Source organism: Leuresthes tenuis, unplaced genomic scaffold, assembly GCF_036924035.1.
Source record: "Leuresthes tenuis unplaced genomic scaffold, fLeuTen1.0.hap1 SCAF_8, whole genome shotgun sequence".
NCBI lineage: Eukaryota > Metazoa > Chordata > Actinopteri > Atheriniformes > Atherinopsidae > Leuresthes > Leuresthes tenuis.
Genome location: NW_027325362.1, coordinates 13,834,663 through 13,854,974, shown reverse-complemented (window position 1 = coordinate 13,854,974; position 20,312 = coordinate 13,834,663). Strand labels below are relative to the sequence as shown.

Genomic DNA, 20,312 nt, shown 5'->3' with positions numbered 1-20,312 from the left:
AAGCATTTGGCTCATTACATACAAACAAAAATAATGGAGAAATGAAAAGCTCTGTTTTTCAGTGCTCTGGCTGTTTACTCTGTCTTTAATCTTTCTATGACCTATCCATACTGTGTATGAGTCAAATGACGAGCTTTTGGAGATGAAGATGAAGCAAGATTTTCTAATCCACTCTTTGCTCATCAACAAGATTAGAAAAGATGAATAAGCCTCCAGCTGATCCAAAATGCTGCAGCCAGAGTTGATGAGAACTAGCAGGAGAGATCATATTTCTCCAGTTTTAGCTTCTCTTCTGTGGTTCCCTGTTAAATTCAGAATAGAGTAGAATAGAATTGAAAAATCTTCTACTCACATATAAAGCTCTTAATGACCAAGCGCCATCATATCTTAAAAATCTCACAGTTAAATATTTTTGCTTACTTGTGATTTCTATAGTTTCTAAAAGTAGAATGGGAGGCAGAGCCTTCAGTTATCAGGCCCCTCTCTGTGGAACCAGCTGCCAGTTTGGGTTCAGGAAGCAGACACCCTCTCTACCTGTAGGATTTGGTTTAAAACTTTCTTTTATTACAAAGCTTATAGTTAGAGGTGGCTTAAAGATGGATCAAAGAGAAGTTTCGACTGGAATCTGTTGGTTTCCATAGTTAGGCAACTTTCTTTTGAAAAAAAAAAGGTCTATGTATGAATTAATCTAATTTGGTCTTGATTAGATTATGATTGTATATTATGACAATGAATTGGATTGTAATTTGCTTGAATTGGACTGTATCTCTGAAGTACATTGAGATGATATTTGTTGTGATTTGGCCCTATATGAATCAAACAAGTTTTAACTGAATTAAAGGATCAATTCCAGAGAGTCGGTGAACATGAACATGGTGCTCTGAATGGTTCTCCGAGCTCCTTTTTCCCCTCCTCTCATGTTCAATACAAAAAGAATACAGAAAAAGGCTTTACCTCAAAATGTCACCGTCAAAAGGAGCACAAAATTTCAAGCTCCTGGGTCACGTGACCCCGTGAGCACAGGATGTCCCAAGAGTGAGCAGAGTTTTGAAGCACGGCAGCTCGCTCGTGCAAGGCTGTGCTTGCTCAAAGGAAAAAAGTTGCGAGAGGATTATACCTTCACAAAAAAACCCAAATAAATACAAATAAATCATTGCCTCTATCTGTTGAGTGCAGCAAGAAGACAAAACGGAGGACACAGCTTTCTTTTTTTCCTTTTGAATCAGTGTTTAATCAAAAGTTGGAATAAATTAAACGTCGGCGTTGGTTGGAGTCGCTGTGCTTACAGGCGATCGATACCTCCTCCGCACCTCCTCGGTGCCTCAGCGCTGCATCCGGCAGAGGAGAGAAGCCCGCGTCTGAGGACACAATGAGGCAGTGTGTCCGAGTCCCAGACAACGCGGCGAGATGCTTCGAGGAGACGATATTTCTCACACAATCAGGGACGTCTCACTCGACTGCACCGAGAGGACAAGTGGAGGTTTGTAACACCCAAACATCATCTTATCTAATTCAGTCTGAGAGAACGACTCTTAAAAAAGGACGCAGCATGCAGAGCGACTGGCGCACGTAGAACTCGCTGAAACAGCCATGCGAGTAAAACGCTATAAATGTTGAATGATGATGGGGTCTTCTAGTATTTCCAGTACTGTCAAAACCGTTCATTTGTGATTTGTAGCCAATGTGCTTCTGTAAATGATGAAAGTGTAATGATGATCGTGGAAACGTGGAGGCTGTATGCCATGTAGTCCATATAATTGTCTCTGTTACAAATGTGAGTTTCACATAAATGCGTTTTCCACATTTAATTTAGGTTCTATGGAGGCACCAAGCTCTCGTTTCTGTGCACTATATTGATAGTTTGCAGAAGTAGTCATTATTCTGGTTTTATACCGATTCAGATGGTGGAAATGATACTGAATTGAGTGTCCCCCTCCCCCCTAAATGACTGCTTGGTAACGTTTAGATTGAAACTACACACACACACAAATACGCACACACGGAGGGAGTCAGAATCAGTGGTAAATAGTATGACATCAAAGTAAAATCCGTTAATCAGCGCCTATACAAATTAAAAATTGTTTTTGTTATTTGCCAGTAGCTGCTAATTGTTTACAACCCTGGAGGAAGGGCAACTTTCAGAATGGATTTAGGTTTTAATGTCACCATGAGGAGCTGCTTCAGTGCTCTGAAGGCAGCCATTAATGTAATTTGTAGTGAGATGATAAACAGAGTGATGTGTGTTTCTGCATGAGCACATAGTCAGATTTGCCAAACGCTCCAGCGGCTCTTGAATACGTCAGCATGACAGTTTGACGTCTGAGGCACTTGAGCTCAGATAATTAGGTGATATTTACTCAAAGAGCACACAGTTATTGCAGAGCTACTTGAAAGTGGTGTCTTCCTCCTTAATGATTTGCTTCATAGAAATGATTCACTCAGTTGACGGGACTAAATGTGGACTGCATACATTTCTTTTCGCAATACATGAAATCAGAGCTCACTTTAGATATTTGTTAGGAATTTGTTTGATTAAGGCACTAATGTACCTCCCTAACTGATTTGTCTCATTTCTAAGTTCATGTTGTCTGAATAGCCTTTTCATCTGGCAGGGTATTCCAAAACAGAGCATTGGATTATCGTTTACCAGCTGCACTATCAGCATCTTATTTGTTCTGTCATGCTGATAACCAACATATCCTTTCTTGTAAATTACACTCAAATGACAGCCAACGTGTTGAGGCTTGCAAATTTAGTTGGTGAACATTTAATTCCCATAAATGAAGAGCCGATGAGGTGACTTGATAACAATATGCTGTTTTTTTAAAGCGTCACGTCTTGTTTGGAAGTGTTGAAATCAGACAGCCCTGCGGCCCTTAACTCAGTGGTTTGCCACTCCTGTTCACGTTAACTCTTTCTATCCTTCCCTCTCACAAGTCTTTTTTCTTATGTCCAACCCCACCCTATACTTAAAATCAATGCTGTCTATGTCTGTGACTCTCAGAGTTGAGACAATTTTATAAAAGCTGCTTGTTCTTGTTTCAGATCAATGCAAATTGAATCATATGTTTCCTTATGTGTGTACTTTATTTAGGTCTAAGAAGTATATTTCCATCATACAAATGTTTTGTATGTTCAACAACTTTTATACTAGATCTGTCTTTTACAGTGTGTAACAGTAAGTGCTCTTCTTATTGCAGAATGAAGCCTTAGCCTCTGCATGACAAGCTATGACAAACACTAAGACTGGACTGTAGACCTAGAAAACCAGGACTCAAGAATGAAGACTAAGTATGCAATCGCCTTCATTTGTATTGTGGCCCTGGTCATCATTGAAAAAGAAAGCAACATTCTCTCAAGGTAAGAGAATGGACAATATCTTCCGTTTCACTGTACTAAAGAAATTGCATTAAGTTCTTCTGTTCATCACAATTTCTTTGCTTTCATTTTTGATTTGAAAAAGAATAGCCAACAGTATGTGGGGGTCTGTTCTCATTACCAGGGTGTCAAATACTCATGTTATGTCAAAGCTTCTGCCATTTCTATGATAAGAGCAAGGTTTCCCATTGCCCCATCACACGGGTCAAGGCAATATCAGAAATCAGCAGCTACTGCAGCAAACATCCTAGAGTAATTACATATGAACAAGTGACTTAGGGGTCAAATTGTGGTGGTCATCTAGCCATCCAAATGGCCTTCAACATCCATTTTGAAGGGCTACTGTAGATGAGCACTACAACTTAAGCCCCATTAAAGAAAGATCGTTTGTTATTGTTATCTTTGCAAAATGGAGGGATGAAGCCAAGTGGTAATTCTAAGCGGGTGAAATGTAATTTGGCCTAAATTACAGGACTTCTCGACAGCACAGGTTCACTTCTTTGTGTTACTGTTGTGCTTCTGCTTTTTCGCTCTTCTGCATTTGCTTATGGGCTCAGTAACAGGCACTTACAGTTCAGCCATCAAAGTTTCCAGGTTAATACTCTGTTTCACTATATTTTCGAATGTTGAACGCTGAAGCTATTGGCTTTAATATGTGCTGATTTCTGACACCAACGGGTCCTGACAGAGCAGCAGCATATGACGCTGTCAGAGTGAAACTGGCTCCTGTGGTTATAGACAGCAGACAAGATAGAAGCTATTTGTGTGTTTCCTGTCTGAGGCTTTGAAATTGAATTTGCAAATGTAATGCAAAACTGCAGTCTTGTAACCGAGATATTTTACAGATATTTTATATTTAATTTATTTGCTTGGAACACTTTATTTAAGTATCCATAATGGCCAATAGTTAGTTAGCTCAGCCTAGCATAAAAACTTGAAATTGGGAAACAGCTAACCAAAGCCCTTTTTAAATAAAAAAAAAAAAAGAAAAAAGACAGACAGACTTTTCTACCTTTCCAAATACACAATGATTCGGAATTCCACTGATAAAAGGTGTGAGTGACGACTATAAAGGAGACATATTATGCTCTTATATTAGTCACCTGCTCATCTCTGCTCTGCACCCTCTCTTCCACAAGGTCTGCTTTCTTTTGGATCTGTAGCACTTAATAACTCTTAAAGCACATTATTGTGACATGTGAGAGCACAACATAAATAGCCTGAGAGCTCAGACCACACACCAAACTGATAAATATTAGCCGATATATATTTACTTTTCCCTCATATGCAGATTGATCCTAGACAGCTGGTAGGCTGGTGATCCTGCTTTTTGTCCGAATCTCGTTGTCACGTATTGAATTAGCCCAAGTTGTTAAAACACACCCGGCAGAAGGTAAAGGCCTCTGGATGATTTATTACACCATCTAGAACGCGCATTGTAATCCTTTGGTCACATATCGGCTCTATAAACTCAGAACTTCACTGTCTCAGGTCCATTTCTCATGTGTTATGTGTTTTAGCAGTTAACATTAGCGAGTGTAGCTTAAGTGGGCAATATTTAACACCAACTTCTTTTTTCTTTTATTAGTAGTTATCAGTGATGTATTGGTGGTGCTTTCATTGACAAAAGGGGAAATTGGATTTTCTAACTTCCCACTGGTGAAAGAAAAAATGAAAAACTTTCATAGACGGGATATAAACCATTACAAATACAGGAAGGGTATGAGTAGCTCATCAACCTCGCTGTTCTCCTTCCATCTTTTAGAAAAACATGTATTCAGTAAACAGCAGCATCCAAACTCACTATCAGTTACAGAAAACCTCCTGCTGGTCTTTTATAAGTTCTGCATTGACAATGAGCAAAGTAGCTGTGAGCACAGTCCGGATCTGTTCTGTCAGTCCAGGGAGGCTCTTTAGCGGACCTTGCCCGAATGTTTAGTGTTGGCTAGAGTTACCAATTGGCTTCATCCCTCCATTTTGGTTTTGCTCCTCAACACTGGCATTTTCTTACAAAGGCCTCTTTTATGACAAACTGATGCTGAGTCTTCTTGCATGGCCATCATCTGGGCAAACAAAATAGCTATTGAACGCAACACAAGAACAACTTGCAGCTGCTCACTGGTGCACATGGATGTGGCAGTTCATTCCTTATACAACAAGACAAATTGGAACACCAAAAACAAAGGAAAAAAGAAAGTGTTTCCATTCTACCTGTGCAATCAGCAGAAGAAAAGACTTCATCCAAGTCTGACAATGGCGACAATGAGCACACTGAAAACACAAGAGAGACAGATGTTCACCAACGCTCCAAACACAAGAAGTAGTTGTTGTTTATTCTGAGTTCATGATTTAGGCCTTTGCAGAGACTGTTTAAGAATGAAAGCTGCTTCAGTTTCTGCTTTTAGTGAGCACAGGTGTGCAGACACTGAGCTCTATAACGTCAAAAGGCTCCTTTTAATTTCTGTCATAATGTATAATGTACAATGCATAACTACTGGGCTTTTGAAATGTATGCAATAAATATGACATGGGAAAATCTGAAACATGTCTGTGAACAATGATATAGTTCAGGTCACTGAGTGTATCTGTGATTTTATAAAAAACATCAGTCGACCTACTGATCCATTTCCCTTGCAAGAACCCAGCGTCCAGTTCAACTGCAGCTAATCTCAAACACGCCGTACTCAATGTCAGATCTTTAAGTAGCAAATCATTCTTCATTTACTTTTATTTCCTCTCACAATCTTTTATTGATCTTTTTATATTGATTTTATGTTTTTAATTGAGACATTGCTCGACAAAAACGCAGCTAACGCAGTCCCGATTGAGTCTAGTCCATCTCACTTCAATTTTGTGTCTGACACACGACAAAACCAGAGGAGTGGGGGTGTTTGTGCCATATTCAGGGACAATATACTGTTTCATCGTTTGAGTATGTGTCCTTCAAAATAGAGATAAAACAATCTTCCATACTTTATATCACCATAGAATTGTTTTAGTGATGAAAATCTGAATTACTTTCAGTTGAGTGCACTGCTTTCAGTGATGATTTTACTAAAGTCATATCAGGGGACTTGGAATGTACACGTGGATGTAGCCCAAGATAAGCACGCTAAAGAACTCACTGCTGTCCTTGAAATGTTTGGTCTAACTCAGCGCGTGACTGAGCCCACCCATAGCAGAGGGCACACTCTAGATGTGCTCATTTCAAAGGGTGGCAAGGCAAGGCAAGGCAAGTTTATTTGTATAGCACAATTCAACAACAAGGTGATTCAAAGTGCTTTACAGAGACGTTAAAACAGAAGAAATAAAAAGCATGATTTAAACAAAAGAAAGAAATAAGAACAATAGATCAAATCAGAAAAAATTATATATATGAAAGATAAAATCAATAGTTAAAATATGATTCCGTTTTGAAACTCAAGCTTATTCAAATGCAGCTGAAATCATCAAAAACTACAGGAACAACGCCCGTGTCCTACAGGAAACGGATTAACAAACCCTCCAGTTTCACTGCCTTTAGAATTGATTTCTGATCTGGGTGTTGTTATTTCAAATGTGGATGTCGTCGATGTTGCTTTATCTGATCATTTTTGTGTTTTCTTTGACCTGTCTGTTACACCCAAACCAGCAGTTGGGTCTGCAGTTGTTCAAGGAAGACTCATAAATGACAGAACAGGGACACGGTTTTTGGAAATGAGTAGGTTTGAAAATGTTGAACTCCGACACATCAAGTGTGTTAAATGTTTTGGATACCATTGCTCCTGTCAAGGTTAGAATGGTTAAAAGCAGGCAAAAGGCACCATGGAGAAAAGAAGAGTCGGTCAGGGCACAGAAAAGGGAGTGCTGAGAGCCGAATGGAAGTAGCGCAAGTTAAAGCTCCAGGTTCATAATGAGATTTACAAAGAAAAGTTCAACCAGACTTTGTGTTGAACGAGGGAGAGTTATTTTTCTGAAATCATCAAAAACTAAGTGTAATGAGTTTTTTCAATATTCTTTCATGACAACGTTCAAGGCATTAAAAATGCAATAATTTCCACAACACAAATAACTACTCTGCAGCCAGTTAGACACCTAGAGCTGAGACATTTCACACCTGTTACTTACGAAGCAGTCGGAGAGATCATCTGCGCTCTATGGACTTGCTGCCTTAGTGAGTTGCCCACTAGATTTCTAAAGTCTGTGTTAAGCAGTTTGTTGCCACCACTCGCTCATCTGGTCAACATCTCACTTCAGTTAGAAATAATCCAGAGAACCTTATCTACAAAAGAAAGAGACTTTACTGCTGTGGAACTAGTTAATTTCTATCACATACCGTGTCACTACCTGTTATAGAGACTGGTGATATGTTCTTAACTTGGCAGGGAGTGAGCCCTTTCAGCCCTTTTGTCAACAGACAAAAGCACTGCTGTTTTCTCAGCCACAAATGTGTGTTATTTTAACATCTCTTTTGAACATTCTCTCTGAAATTAAAAAGGCAGAGATGAGCAAGGATTCCCAGGGGACTTTCAAGAGACAAGGGCAAGACAAACCTGGTCAGGTTTGTCAGGTGTTCTGCCCAACAATCTTTTGACTAACTGCTAAATGTTTGTTTGCATGCCGGCTCATAAAGTGTCTGCTTGCACACGTTGCCAGAACAGTTCCAAGAAATGTTGAATAGACATGTAAGGAATGCTAGGATAATACATATGTTTTTAACAACTAAACCAACAATAAACAGACAGATGACAGGTGGTCAATCGGTTTGGTCTTACTAACACAACGCATTTACCTACCAGTATCTACAGACGATACCTGACTTTTAAAATGCATGCAATAAACATTTTAGTCCACCAAAATTTTATCAAAGCTCTCAAAGCCAGACGAATTGCCAGACAAACAGACTGATTAAGCGGGTATAGAAAATGGATGGATGTTTATGTTCAGTTGGTCTCAAATGGACCAAGGTGCTCCACACATGCTCAAAAGTTTAAACTTTTTGTAGAAACAGTAAAGCTTAAATGTATATAGATATAACCAAATTCCCAATGAAAAGTCCAAAAGTCAAAGTGTCTTTGATTCTTTCATCATATTTAATTAGATTTTTATTATAGATTTTTTTCATTTGTTTTTTTAATCAGTAACATATGCTGTAACCCTCTTCCTTTGGCAGTAACAAAGTAATTTAATTACAATACTGCCTCTTTTGTTCTGATATAACATGGTTGTGAAAAGGGTTGCTTTTGCAAATTTATCAGTAACACAGAGACTTGCAGTCATTCAGCTACGGGCTTAGAATGAAAATCTAATGGCATCAAAAGAAAAACAAAAGCTGTGAGAAGAAATTCTATTTTAACTATATTATCTGATCATGTTGTTTCCAGTGGCGACAAATACAAATAAGAAAGATGACTCAAACGTTTACACTACGTAAAACAGATTACCATCATATAGTTTTTGCTTATTCTCACAATTGTCTTGTGTTTAAATAGTTTAACCACTATTTAAATAAATAAGATGCTTTAAACCACTTCTTTTCAATGTTTGTATTTTTGTCATTGTGTTTCATAATTGGTTGCTGTTTCTTCTCTACTATTTGTCTTACTTTGTAATGTCATGGAGCAATCTTTGAAAGTTGGCACTCCACACATTTAGGTGTCATTGGACAACTGATAAGGATTGAGCTTTCCTTTGTGCTAAATTTAGATTGTGTTGTTGTTTTACACCCTCACTAAAATCCCAGTGATGGGAACCTTGTGCCAAAAGGTGCAAAGCAGTTTTCAGGAAGTCAACTTCTTTTAGCGTTGCTACATTTCTTTTTTCACAGCTGTAACTCCATGTGGAAGTGCCTGCTAGACGGAAAATGTAAAACACAAGACCAAACTAGGTGTTTATGTTGTTTAATGTGTTGCTAAGAGATATTTCCTAATCAGCTCTCTGTTTATCACCAGGGTCTCTGATAAGCTGATCAAAAGGCCGACTCCACAGCAGGACCCGCCGACCCCTCAGGATTATAGTAACACAACAGAGAAGGGCTCTCTAATGTTACTCAAGGTGTTACTCTCTAAACTTTCTGGTACTGAAGGGAATTACACACATTTCTCTGAGGAGCAAGAAGAGGAAGAGGCCGGTGATTTAGGCCCCTACAGCGACGGGGGTGGCCGTAAGCAGGTATTACTCATGGCCACCACGCGGACGGGATCTTCATTTGTGGGGGAGTTTTTCAACCAACATGGGGAGAGCATGTTCTACCTGTTTGAGCCTTTGTGGCACGTTGAGCGAATGCTAGCCATGGCCACTGAGGCAAACAATGGGACAGTGTTGGCTGGGATCTACCGAGACGTACTCCAGGCGCTCTTTCTGTGTGATTTTTCCCCTCTTGAAAAGTTCATCTCTCCCCCACCTCAGGATCACGTCACCCCTGATCTTTTCCGCAGAGAGTCTAGTGTGTCCCTCTGTGAAGAACCTGTCTGTACTCCTGTAATCAAAGACGTTTTTGAGAGGTACTGTATATCTTCTGTGTGCTTGCAGTTATTGATACAGCTTTCAATGCCTTTTAATGTGAAAAAAAACTAAAGGTGCTAACTAGAATTCAAACGACACTCTCCTATCCTAGCACTTACCCTGTACTTCACTACCCCCTCTACTGCACTTTCTCTTTCTTTACTTCCCTCTATGCCTGCACTCTATTTCTACACTGTCATCCCTGTCACCTCTAACAGAGCCTGAGTGGCTTCCTTCTATGTAGCTTATTGTTAGCTTTGACGTTAGCTGTAATGCTATGTCCTGATTTATAAGTTGCTTTGGATAAAAATGTCTGCCAAATGCATAAACATAAACGTAAACTTTAGCAATGAGGAAGAGTCAATTCTGGCATTTTTTTTGTATGACTGATGTCGCTAATCTTTGATAATAAAACAATTTTATTAATAATGCAGTTGTTGAATTAACTGATAATGTCAACATTTATTTTGTTAAAGCCCCACTAGTTGAAGAATCTTGCATGTTCTATACACAGAAATTAATAAACTGATTTTGGAGCCTTAGATGCGTTGCATAACCCACTTTGCAGCTGTCTGAATACATATTTGTCTTATAAAAACTATATCATTTTTTATCCTAGGTATCATTGTAAGACTCGTCGCTGTGGTCCACTGAACTTGACCCGTGCATCTGAATCCTGCCTTTCCAAACAACACCATGCCATCAAGACTGTCCGTGTACGACAGCTGGACTCATTGCAGCCTTTGATGCAGGATCCTCGCCTCGATGTCAGAGTTATCCAGTTGGTTCGAGATCCACGAGCTATCTTGGCATCGCGCATGGTGGCTTTCTCCTCAAAATATCAGACATGGAAGACCTGGGCGAAGGGCGGCCAGGTGCCTGAAGATGACGAGGAGGTGAAGAGACTCAAAGGAAACTGTGACCACATTAGGATGTCTGCAGAGGTGGGACTGAGCCAGCCCCACTGGCTGAGGAGACGCTACATGTTGGTGCGTTATGAGGATATTGCTCAATACCCTATGCAGAAAGCAGAGGAGATGTACAAGTTCACAGGGATACCATTTAGCTCCCAAGCTCGGGAGTGGATTCTGAAGAACACACAAACCACACAGGTAGCTAGTGGGATTTACTCCACCCAAAAGAATTCATCAGAACAGGCAGAGAAATGGAGATTTAGTATTCCCTTTACACTGGCTCAGGTAGTGCAGAAAGTGTGTGGACCGACTATGAAGCTGTTTGGGTACAAATTTGTGGAAGATGAGAAGACACTGATCAATAAGTCTGTAAGTTTGCTTGAACATAAACAATTTCATTGATCAAAAGGTGCATCTACAAAACACGGCATGCAACAGAGGAAGCCAATACTACACAAACCAAATCTAATAAGCAAAGCTCTCGCATAATTCACACAATATTTTCTGGCGACAGCAACTTTTTGGCCATAGTCATTTCATAATCACCAAAGATGTGCCTCATTGTAACAACGGGTGGCTTCTTTAAAGAGTTTATTTGCATACTACATTGATATAACAGTTTCTGCTTAAGATTTATGTCAAGACCTTTATTTCATTTAAAATGAAATAAACATAGATGTCAGCCTGACCGTAAGAGACTGAAATGTATATTACACTTTTACTTGTAGCTGGTTGTGGTAGGATTTTCAGGGATAACTGCAGTGTAAAACTGATGTGTGTTTACCGTGTTTGTATTTGTATGAAGAAAAGGGCGTTTCTGTTAACAGTTTATTCAACTCAATGGCTGGTAGATGACTCATGAGATTCGACCTGATGTGCTTTGACAGAGTTTCATAAATTCGACTCAGGTAAAGTGAACGTGGAAAGCATTTTTTTTTGTGTGTCTTCACGAGTTGCATTAATATGGATGTTCAACGCAGTATGCTGTGTAAAAATACAAATCCTTTCTTTTTTTTATTTTTCAACCAAATGCTATTTCAAGCCTTACAAAACTACTGAAAAATGTCTGGCGATGGATAAATAATACGAATAAATTGTATGAAATGAGGAATCGCCATAGACAAATATGCCTTACCTCAAATGTGTCTTCAGTATTCCAGTATTGCTTTACTCAGTAGCTACTCGCTACCATCATTGTAGTAATGCATTGCTTTCCTACCTCTAAGTAAACTGGCAGTTTTAATATTATTTAACTGATGCAGTTTCTCTTCTAATAATCTCTGCACCTCTTTCGGACAGACTGCTTAATTCAGAGCCTACAGTATGATATCAGAAGAGTATATTTATGGAAACATGCAAAATTACTCAAGGAATATATCTTTTTATATTCAGTGGCCAAATGGAAGTCATAGAATTTACCCTTTAAGATGTATGTTGTGTGTTTTGGTGACAACTTGTGTAAATGTGTATTGTGTGTGCATGTATATGACTATATCTTTAAGAGAAACCCAGGTGGTGCTGCATTGATGGGATATAAAGGTAACCACTGTGACTCTGAGTCAATGGCAGCATTGTGCTCAGTTTGACTGAGGCCCAGATGAAACATCCATGCTGCTCACGGAGAGGAATTTGCATTAGAGATTCATATATTAGTGAGCTTATACTACCTTTGCTTTCAAAATATAATTATGAAAACAAAAATAGGGTACAGAGTTGTCCAGACTCACCATTGACTTAAATGTTTAAAAAACAAAAGTCAACAAAGCTGTTTTTGAATTTTATATCCAAATCAAGGCTCAAGTTTTGCCAAAGCAAGTCTAGCAAGTAGCTTTGTTCATGAAGTCCATTTTAAGTCATTTTGAAAACTTCAAGATTTCTATCAAAATGCCAGAGTACTTGAACAATTTTTCTCCAAAGTTCAGTTAATACTGTGCTTCTCTTGGTTTGACCAAACGTTCATATACTGCTTTCTTTTGGCAGTCAACTATCAAGTCCTCTTTGTTGTAACCTTATTCTGACTCTTGTACAAGTCCACATCTCCACCCAGCGGAAAATCTCTGTTTACATTCACAATGTCCATTCTGCCAAAAAAAACTGCAGCTCTTCTGTGTAAAGTTTCACTGAATGCCCTGTTTAAGGCCACATTTAAGTGAAAGCACTCCATTTTATTCTAATTCATTTTGTTCTAATTTTATTTGTTTTTATCTTTTAAAAAAGTTGTGATATCCTGACATGGCTGGAAAATGTCTGGTGTCCTATCTATGGCCGACTCACTCACTCTAAACAAGTAGTTTTGAGTCAGTTTAAGAAGGCAGAGCATGACTGTTAATGGGTTTTTGGTGGAGTATCACTTCAAAGAACTGACTCGCTGAAGCAGAGGTTATTGGTAATGTACTAAAAAGAATCTCTTCAGTGACTTGCTGCTTGTGTTTTCTTTCTTTTTTGTCCTTTTTGTCCCACCACAGTATTCTTGCTGAGGAAGTCCAGAGCTTCAAAGATTCAAAGGTTATGCTAAGGCAACTAAAAATGTATCTCACAGATGTAAAAATTCTGTTGAAATGTTAATTAAAGTGTTTTTTTTGGTGTGAAATTCTGATTTTAGTCAATGAAGCGATCAAATGTTTCCATCACAAAGCGAGGATGCTGTGTATAATGTAAATAAAAACAGAGTGCAGATCTCATAAACTAACATTTCATTCATTATAAAACAGAAAACATCTCGTATGTGAGACATTTTACTATTTTATTTTCTCTGAAGAGAAAAAGTCTGTAAAAAATGTGTCTACAAATTCTGAAACAATTTTGAAATAATGTCCTTAATGTAAAGTTGTAGACTTTGAATATTCCATCATCTACAGTACATAATATCATCAAAAGATACAAACAATCTTGAGACATCTCTTTATGCAAAGGACACGGACAAAAATCAGTATTGGACCCCCAAGGTCCCCGAGCCTTCAGGCAGCACTGCATAAAAAACAGGCATGATTTAATTCATGGAACACTTCCAGAAATCATTGTTGACTGAACACAGTTTTCCAAGCCATCCACTAATGAAGGGTTTGTATGACATCGTAATGATATCCTAAATTCTTCTGGCTTTCCATCCATCCGCTCTAAACCTGGAGGAAGTGTTTGGGGCATGCTTGTTGTGTTGTGATCTAAATATGTGCGATGTTATCCAGCCTGTTGGATTAAAATCTAACTTAAATGTTTAGCTTTTTATAAACTTAAACTATTGATAACATGTTGTAGATTAATGTAAACATCACCACCAAGACAGAGGAATAGATAGGATGTCTTGTGCTCCTCGATTGTTTCACTTTAAAAAAATGGTCTACGAAAAAAAACAGCTCAAAGTAAACATGTTCATTCATTATTCTGATGTTTCTTTATAAGTATCCTTGTTGTTTTTGTGTGTAAGCCTTCAAGTCCACAGAGGCTGGGAAAGACACGAATAAGCTGAGGATCGTTGTGGAGTTGTTTACTTAGTTGCATTATCTCAGTTTTGCCTAACATCTAAATGCATGCTGTTGCTAGGGATCCCCAAAAGGCTGAATGCGATTAAGACAGAAACAGGGAGCCCATTCAGGGCTGCATTCTTTCTGTCTGTTTCACATCACAGCCGGCCCGGTCGCTGTGAGAAAGCACTTTGGAATTAACAGCTGTTGGTCAGGCAGACCATTTCACTGATGTTATGTCCACAGTATTACACCAGGTGTTTCTTAACTGCGAAAAATGAGAAAAGGTAATACTGACAAGCTGCTAAAAAGGCCAAATCTCAAGTTTCCTCAAGGAATTCTGTGTAATTTAATACAACACTGTTGAGTTGGGAGTGATGAATGTGTCGAGCACGATGCTGAAATGTGATTGCATAGTGTGGTCAAAAGCAGGAGGCGACAGAATGTCTTGTGTAGAATCATGTAGAAATTATGGTTAGTGTGGCTGCAAAGTTGTAAATTTAACACTTAGTTTCTTATTTTACTGCCACAAACTATTGGACACTCCCTACACTTACTAAAAAAGAAACCAAACAGTATTATTCTTTTCTGCTTTCAAACAGCATTGCTTCATGATTCAAATTAAGAAACAAAAGCACGCCTCCATATTCCCTGAATGAGAGGTGAATCCTGCACAAAAAGAGTTAACCAATTTGCTACCAGCAGTAAATGTGTCTCAGGGTTTGCTGTTCATAATCTGCACGTGAACTAAAATAAAATTTCAGTGTGTCAAAATAGCTCATGTTATTAAGCTATTTCTTCAGCTTGTCTTTGGTTTGTTCTCAAGCTGTTGCTCTGACTCATTCAGGTCTGAGCATGAGCTCATCTTTGTGAACTGGTAGGGTTCAGACTTCAGGCAGTCAGGGTTCAGACAGTCTACAACTGCAATTCCTGTTTGGATCACAGAATCGGAAATGTTATTGCACTTGTCAGAACAAACGTCAGAACAAACTTTTGATTCAAGTCCTGTTGATGTAACATTAGTGCAGATTTGGCAAGTATATTCCTCATTTCTTACATCAAAGGTGTTCAGAAACCGATTTTGGTGGATGGTTTAGGTGAAATAAGCCATTTATTAATTGATACAACAGGCACAGACAACACAAAAAGCAGACAACTCGTGCTCAAACCTGATTGGCTCAGAGCAAAAGCTCTGACAAACAGGGGAAAAAAAATTGAATGATGATGACAGACAGCTGGAAAGTAGCTGTTTATACTGTGGATCCATGACTTGGCCTTTTGTGTCCTGTGCGTTAAGTTTTTTTTTTATCCTAAAATTCTCAAACATTCCTGCATGTAGTTTATTTTTAGCTTAATCTATAAACACCCCACAATTCTGGTGGTTGTGAATGTGAAAACACTGTAGCACTGTTTGTGCTTGACATCTGTGCCATTCTAGTGCAGATGATTTTGTGGGTAGTAGCCTAGGAGTTCATGCAACCTTTCTTTGATAACTTGCTCACTTTACTCCTAATTTTTGGCACTGCTTGCTCAAAGGCTGGCACTGGCTTTGACCGTGACATTTAGGTAGCATACATGTGCTCACACAGGGCTTTTATGCACACTGTGTGCAATGACTTTGGTCAATGACTCCACTTGTGCTGTGTAAGGGAGGGCAAGGAAAGAGCTAAGAAAACAGGAAACCCACCCTCTCTTGTTGAACATTTCTGGCTTCCATCCATGTCTCTCCTATCTTACAGGTTTTCTCTTCAGCACTTCGGCAGTAGGTAATTTTGGAATGGGATAATAATAAAATGTCTTTATTTTTTTTTTAGTGGGGGGGTGAACCATTTTTAATGTTTCTGCTTTTTATTTAATAATTTCCTTCTTCTTTTATGGTTATCGGGATATCCACTTTGTAACTTAAGCTATCCAGTGTCACAATATGCTACACCCGTCTAGCTCTCCACCCCACATGTAAAATTATGCATAGAAAAAAAATTATTAAACACTCAATGCACCCCTACCCCTTAAATAAACACTAAATCTTGGCTTACTGACCTGTAGTTGGAAGGTAAATAAATCCTGTGGATGATGTGGAACACTGAGTGCCTTCGTGTTGCTTTGGTGTTGCTGAAAGAAGCCCTGTTCTGTAAAGGTAGCGTCAGTCAGCATGCATGCACAGACAGGCTGCACGTGGAACACCCGGAAAAGCTGGTGGCAGTAAAGAAACACGCTTTAAACCTTTAAAAAAGGGTTTTATGTTCTTTGATACACACTGCTGCTGTTGGATTTCATTAGTAATACACTGAGGATATGTATGTTTGATTAAGAAATATAAGGTACCACTGTACCAAAGTGCCATACAGTAAATTATTGTATTCATTTTCATTCAAGCAAATAATTCTGTATATATCTCAAGGGAAAATGAAATTGCAGCAGTGTAAATGAGACAAAAGAATATATTATTTACCTGCATAAAATAAAGAAATGAAAACAAGAGGGTAGGTCATGTATGTCATCCTAAAGGAGTCTCTTCTCCTGACACACAGGCTCAGTGTAAAAAGTTATTGCAGTGGGTAGGAATTACTTTATGTGCCAGTCTTCATTGCAGCGAGTTCAAGGCCACTTAATCAGTCAAGTTTCACTTGAGTCCTGCAGAGGGCAGTAGACCCCTAAGGATCTCCCAAAACCAGGTCAGAAGTTTCATATCTTTTTGTTTGTGTGTGTTTGTTTAAATACTACTGTGTACAGTGTGTGTGCACAAAGCCTTGTCAAATCGCTTTCATGTAGGTTCTGCATCCATGTGGATATATGCTGTCTGGACACTCTCTCAGGTGATTGCTCCGATGTGCTACTTCTCTATTACAGGAAGCTTTCCTGTTGGTCAAAACAAAGCAGAAGATGGTTCTCATGCCTTTTTCTCTTCATTCCATTGTTATGCTGTCTGTTCCCTTCACTGTGTCCCTGGAGCTTAAAAGGACAAAAGTGTTAAACATGTCCACCTTAAAGAGAGTGCAGGCCAGCACTAATCCGCAGCGCTGAATTTAACACGCATGCCCGCTTACTTACTAATCTGGTATGGTATAGAGCCATTCCTCATGAGGGCCATCACACAAGAGTTAGAACAGTCAGTGGATTCTCAGAGAAATAAGTGGAACTTATTTAAAGACATCTGAAAATGTAGCTTTTTGTGTTCCATTACGAGCAGGAGAGTAAGGCACACAAACGTACTCACGCACCTTTATAACTGTCAGGTGGGGAGCCCTTCAGGGGGAATTCTCCCAGACTCACCTGTACCATTGTTTCCTCTGCTCTTCCTGTGTGAGGAGCCTGTGTTGTTTGAATACAATGGGGTCAGGGAAATCACAGCACCTGTCAGACAGACCCTCCATCACTGTGACAGAGAGGACAGGCAACAAATGGCACAAATGCTCACTGCCAAATAACCCCATTTTGTAGTTCTACCAGTACGTAGCAAAATGTGTATGGACCTTAATTAACTGAGTGAATATTCTGAATATACTACATATGTTTGTTCCAGTTCAGATGCACATTTACGTTAGAGCCGGTTTATGTGACTTTACAGCACTCATTCTGCACACTAAACATGTTAGAGATGACCAAAACATTCTCTATTTACTCTTTAATTGCCTGTTTAGTCCAGGTGATATGTTCCATTGTGGTTCCCCAAATTGTGTACAAGTTTATGAAACACAACAAAACCAAAAAAGATATCGTCCCAGAAAACTATATGAGATTTTGTGAAAGAGAACACGCAAACATAAAACTGGGAAAACAACTGTGTTTCAGAAAAGAACAAAACAGAAAAACAACATTTTGTAAAACAGAAAAATAAAAGACTTTAGATTTGTTTTCTGAGATCTTGTATTTTCCTTTTTACTGTTGCGTTTTGTTAAATATGTTTGGTGTGTTTCACATCAAAAGGTGGCCGTGGAAAATGAAAAATTATGAAATCATGTTGTTAATTTTTTCCTGAAAGCATCAAACACTGTACACGTAGAACTCAGAGCACATTTCAGAAAACAGCAATTACTGCCATTTTGCTTTCTTCCATAAACCAATTTTGCATTTTATGTCTAAAACCTAAAACACAAAATTCATCGTATCTTAGACCCTTGCTTGATCGTAAAACATCTAGTCTGTTACATGCATGTGGAGAATTTCAGTGTCATTTACACTGATCTGAACTATGGGTTTTCCTTTTTTTTTGGTATGCTTTTACTTGCTTTATTTTACTGTCTTTGGGCCTGCCTGCGGAGGAATAAACCAAAACTATCTCCAAACACTTAGGTCCAAGTTATCCCGGCATATGGGAAATGGCATATTTTGGTGCCATCACAAATGTTTGCCCCCAAACGTGACCTCCCTGGTGTGCTGCTCTTTTCATCTGCTGTACTGGTGCATCCTCAGTTGAGAGAGTTTATGGAAATGACACCAATCTTGAATGCTGTTTGGAACCTTTAACGAAACCCTGAAGACCCGTGTTGCCATGCCATTGCCATTTCTGGTGTCACATGTTGTTTTCTTACCACTGGTTGCTAGTGCAGTTAATGTTTCATGGGCACGTTTCTTGCTTTCATGAAAAAAAGTAATTAACTAATCTCAATTATAGCAAACATCCCTTTTAACATATGAAATAAATTTCCTGAACAAGAAAATCAACATTTAAAAATGTTACCTTTATAATGTCAAGAATAAAAGAATGACAGTGTAGTTTTTGTTGAAATACTGTGTAGTTTATCCACAAGGATTTATTTAATAAACCGGTAGGGGGCAGTAGACACAAGTTGTTAATACAAAGGAGATAGATCTACCAGCGGATTTGTTAACAAATTCACCCACTGAACGGAGACAGAAGGAAACTGTCATTCATTTAGACACGTTTATGAGTCCAACATTCAAATGTATAACTTTGCTAGCTCTGATTATAGTCTCCTTCCTAAATCTGAGGGAAACCTCCTGGTTTTCAGCTGCCAAAATATCCTATGTCCTATATATAGACCTATATATGTCCATGAATGATAAATATATATTCTTGGTTTCTTGCGCAGTTACTGTCAGAGACAGATGCCTTACAGATAGCAGTCATACATTTCCCCCGGTTTTTACTGAATATAACTTCCTGCTGAGGCCAAAAATAACACAATCACATGGAAAAAAAAGGTGAAATTGTAGGAAGGACAGCTGAATGATAAGATACTTATATGAGAAGTGCACCTTAAATTAAGTGTTTTTAAAAATCTTTTTTCAATACAATTCGAACCAAAACGGTTCATCATCGTCAAAGCAAGAAAAGCAAAACAAGAAAGTGTGTCGAAATAAGTTGTAGAGCAGACTAAAATTTTAAAAAAGTTTAAACATTCAAATAAACATAATTCACTTAAAGAAAGAATAAGATGTGGTCAGTTTTAAAAGTACAGATTAAAACCACAAAAGCCCAAAATTGATAAGCATAAATGGACAATCTCTGAGAAAACTAACTGTACTCTGTCTGGACCTTTCAGTTAGATTGAATTGTATTTAATCTTACGGAAGCACATTGCATGCCCAAATAATAAGATTGTAAAGATCATGTATCTTATTGTGCAGAACTTGCTGCTGCAGTATCCTCAACAGAAATAGACATTTCATTGTTGCATCCACTAAGTTATACTATTCACTCCTGAATCTCCTGGCGAACCTCACAGATACAGCTACGTTCTATTTATCTGACATGCAACAAAACATAACAGTGCGCAGTTGATTGTTTGCAAGATGTAAAATCCCACGTGAACAGTCTATCCAGAGTGCCAGAGTTGGGGATTAAAACCCTCCCTGGGAATGTCAGCTTTGTCAGATAACACAGTCCCATTGCTGCTACCACAGTCTTCATTAAAGTTTTATCATGCTACCTTGAAAACTGTGGCTTTTATCCAACTATGTTACCTTTAGATTATTTTCTTGCTTAGGGAGAAGATTTTTTTAAAAAAATGACTTGGCAATCACTCTTCATTAAGTCGTTGTTCCACCATTTGCCCAAACCTCAGCAACAGTCATGAACATGAAAAATACCACTGCCTTCAGTACACCTCTG

General features: G+C 38.6%; 1 protein-coding gene across 2 annotated transcripts; it reads left to right on the top strand.

The window, feature by feature from the left end:
* Positions 1-1,151: 1,151 nt before the first annotated feature.
* chst3a (carbohydrate (chondroitin 6) sulfotransferase 3a) lies at positions 1,152-13,371 on the top strand. 2 transcript variants are annotated; one of them, XM_072390926.1, is made up of 4 exons: positions 1,152-1,480; positions 3,264-3,360; positions 9,309-9,860; positions 10,481-13,371. In XM_072390926.1, the coding sequence occupies exons 1-4, from the start codon at positions 1,408-1,410 to the stop codon at positions 11,175-11,177; spliced, it is 1,419 nt and encodes a 472-aa protein (XP_072247027.1). In that variant the 5' UTR covers positions 1,152-1,407; the 3' UTR covers positions 11,178-13,371. The 2 variants fall into 2 exon arrangements, with proteins under 2 accessions (XP_072247027.1, XP_072247028.1); XM_072390927.1 differs by having other exon boundaries at positions 1,397-1,480; positions 3,201-3,360.
* The last annotated feature ends 6,941 nt before the right edge of the window (positions 13,372-20,312 follow it).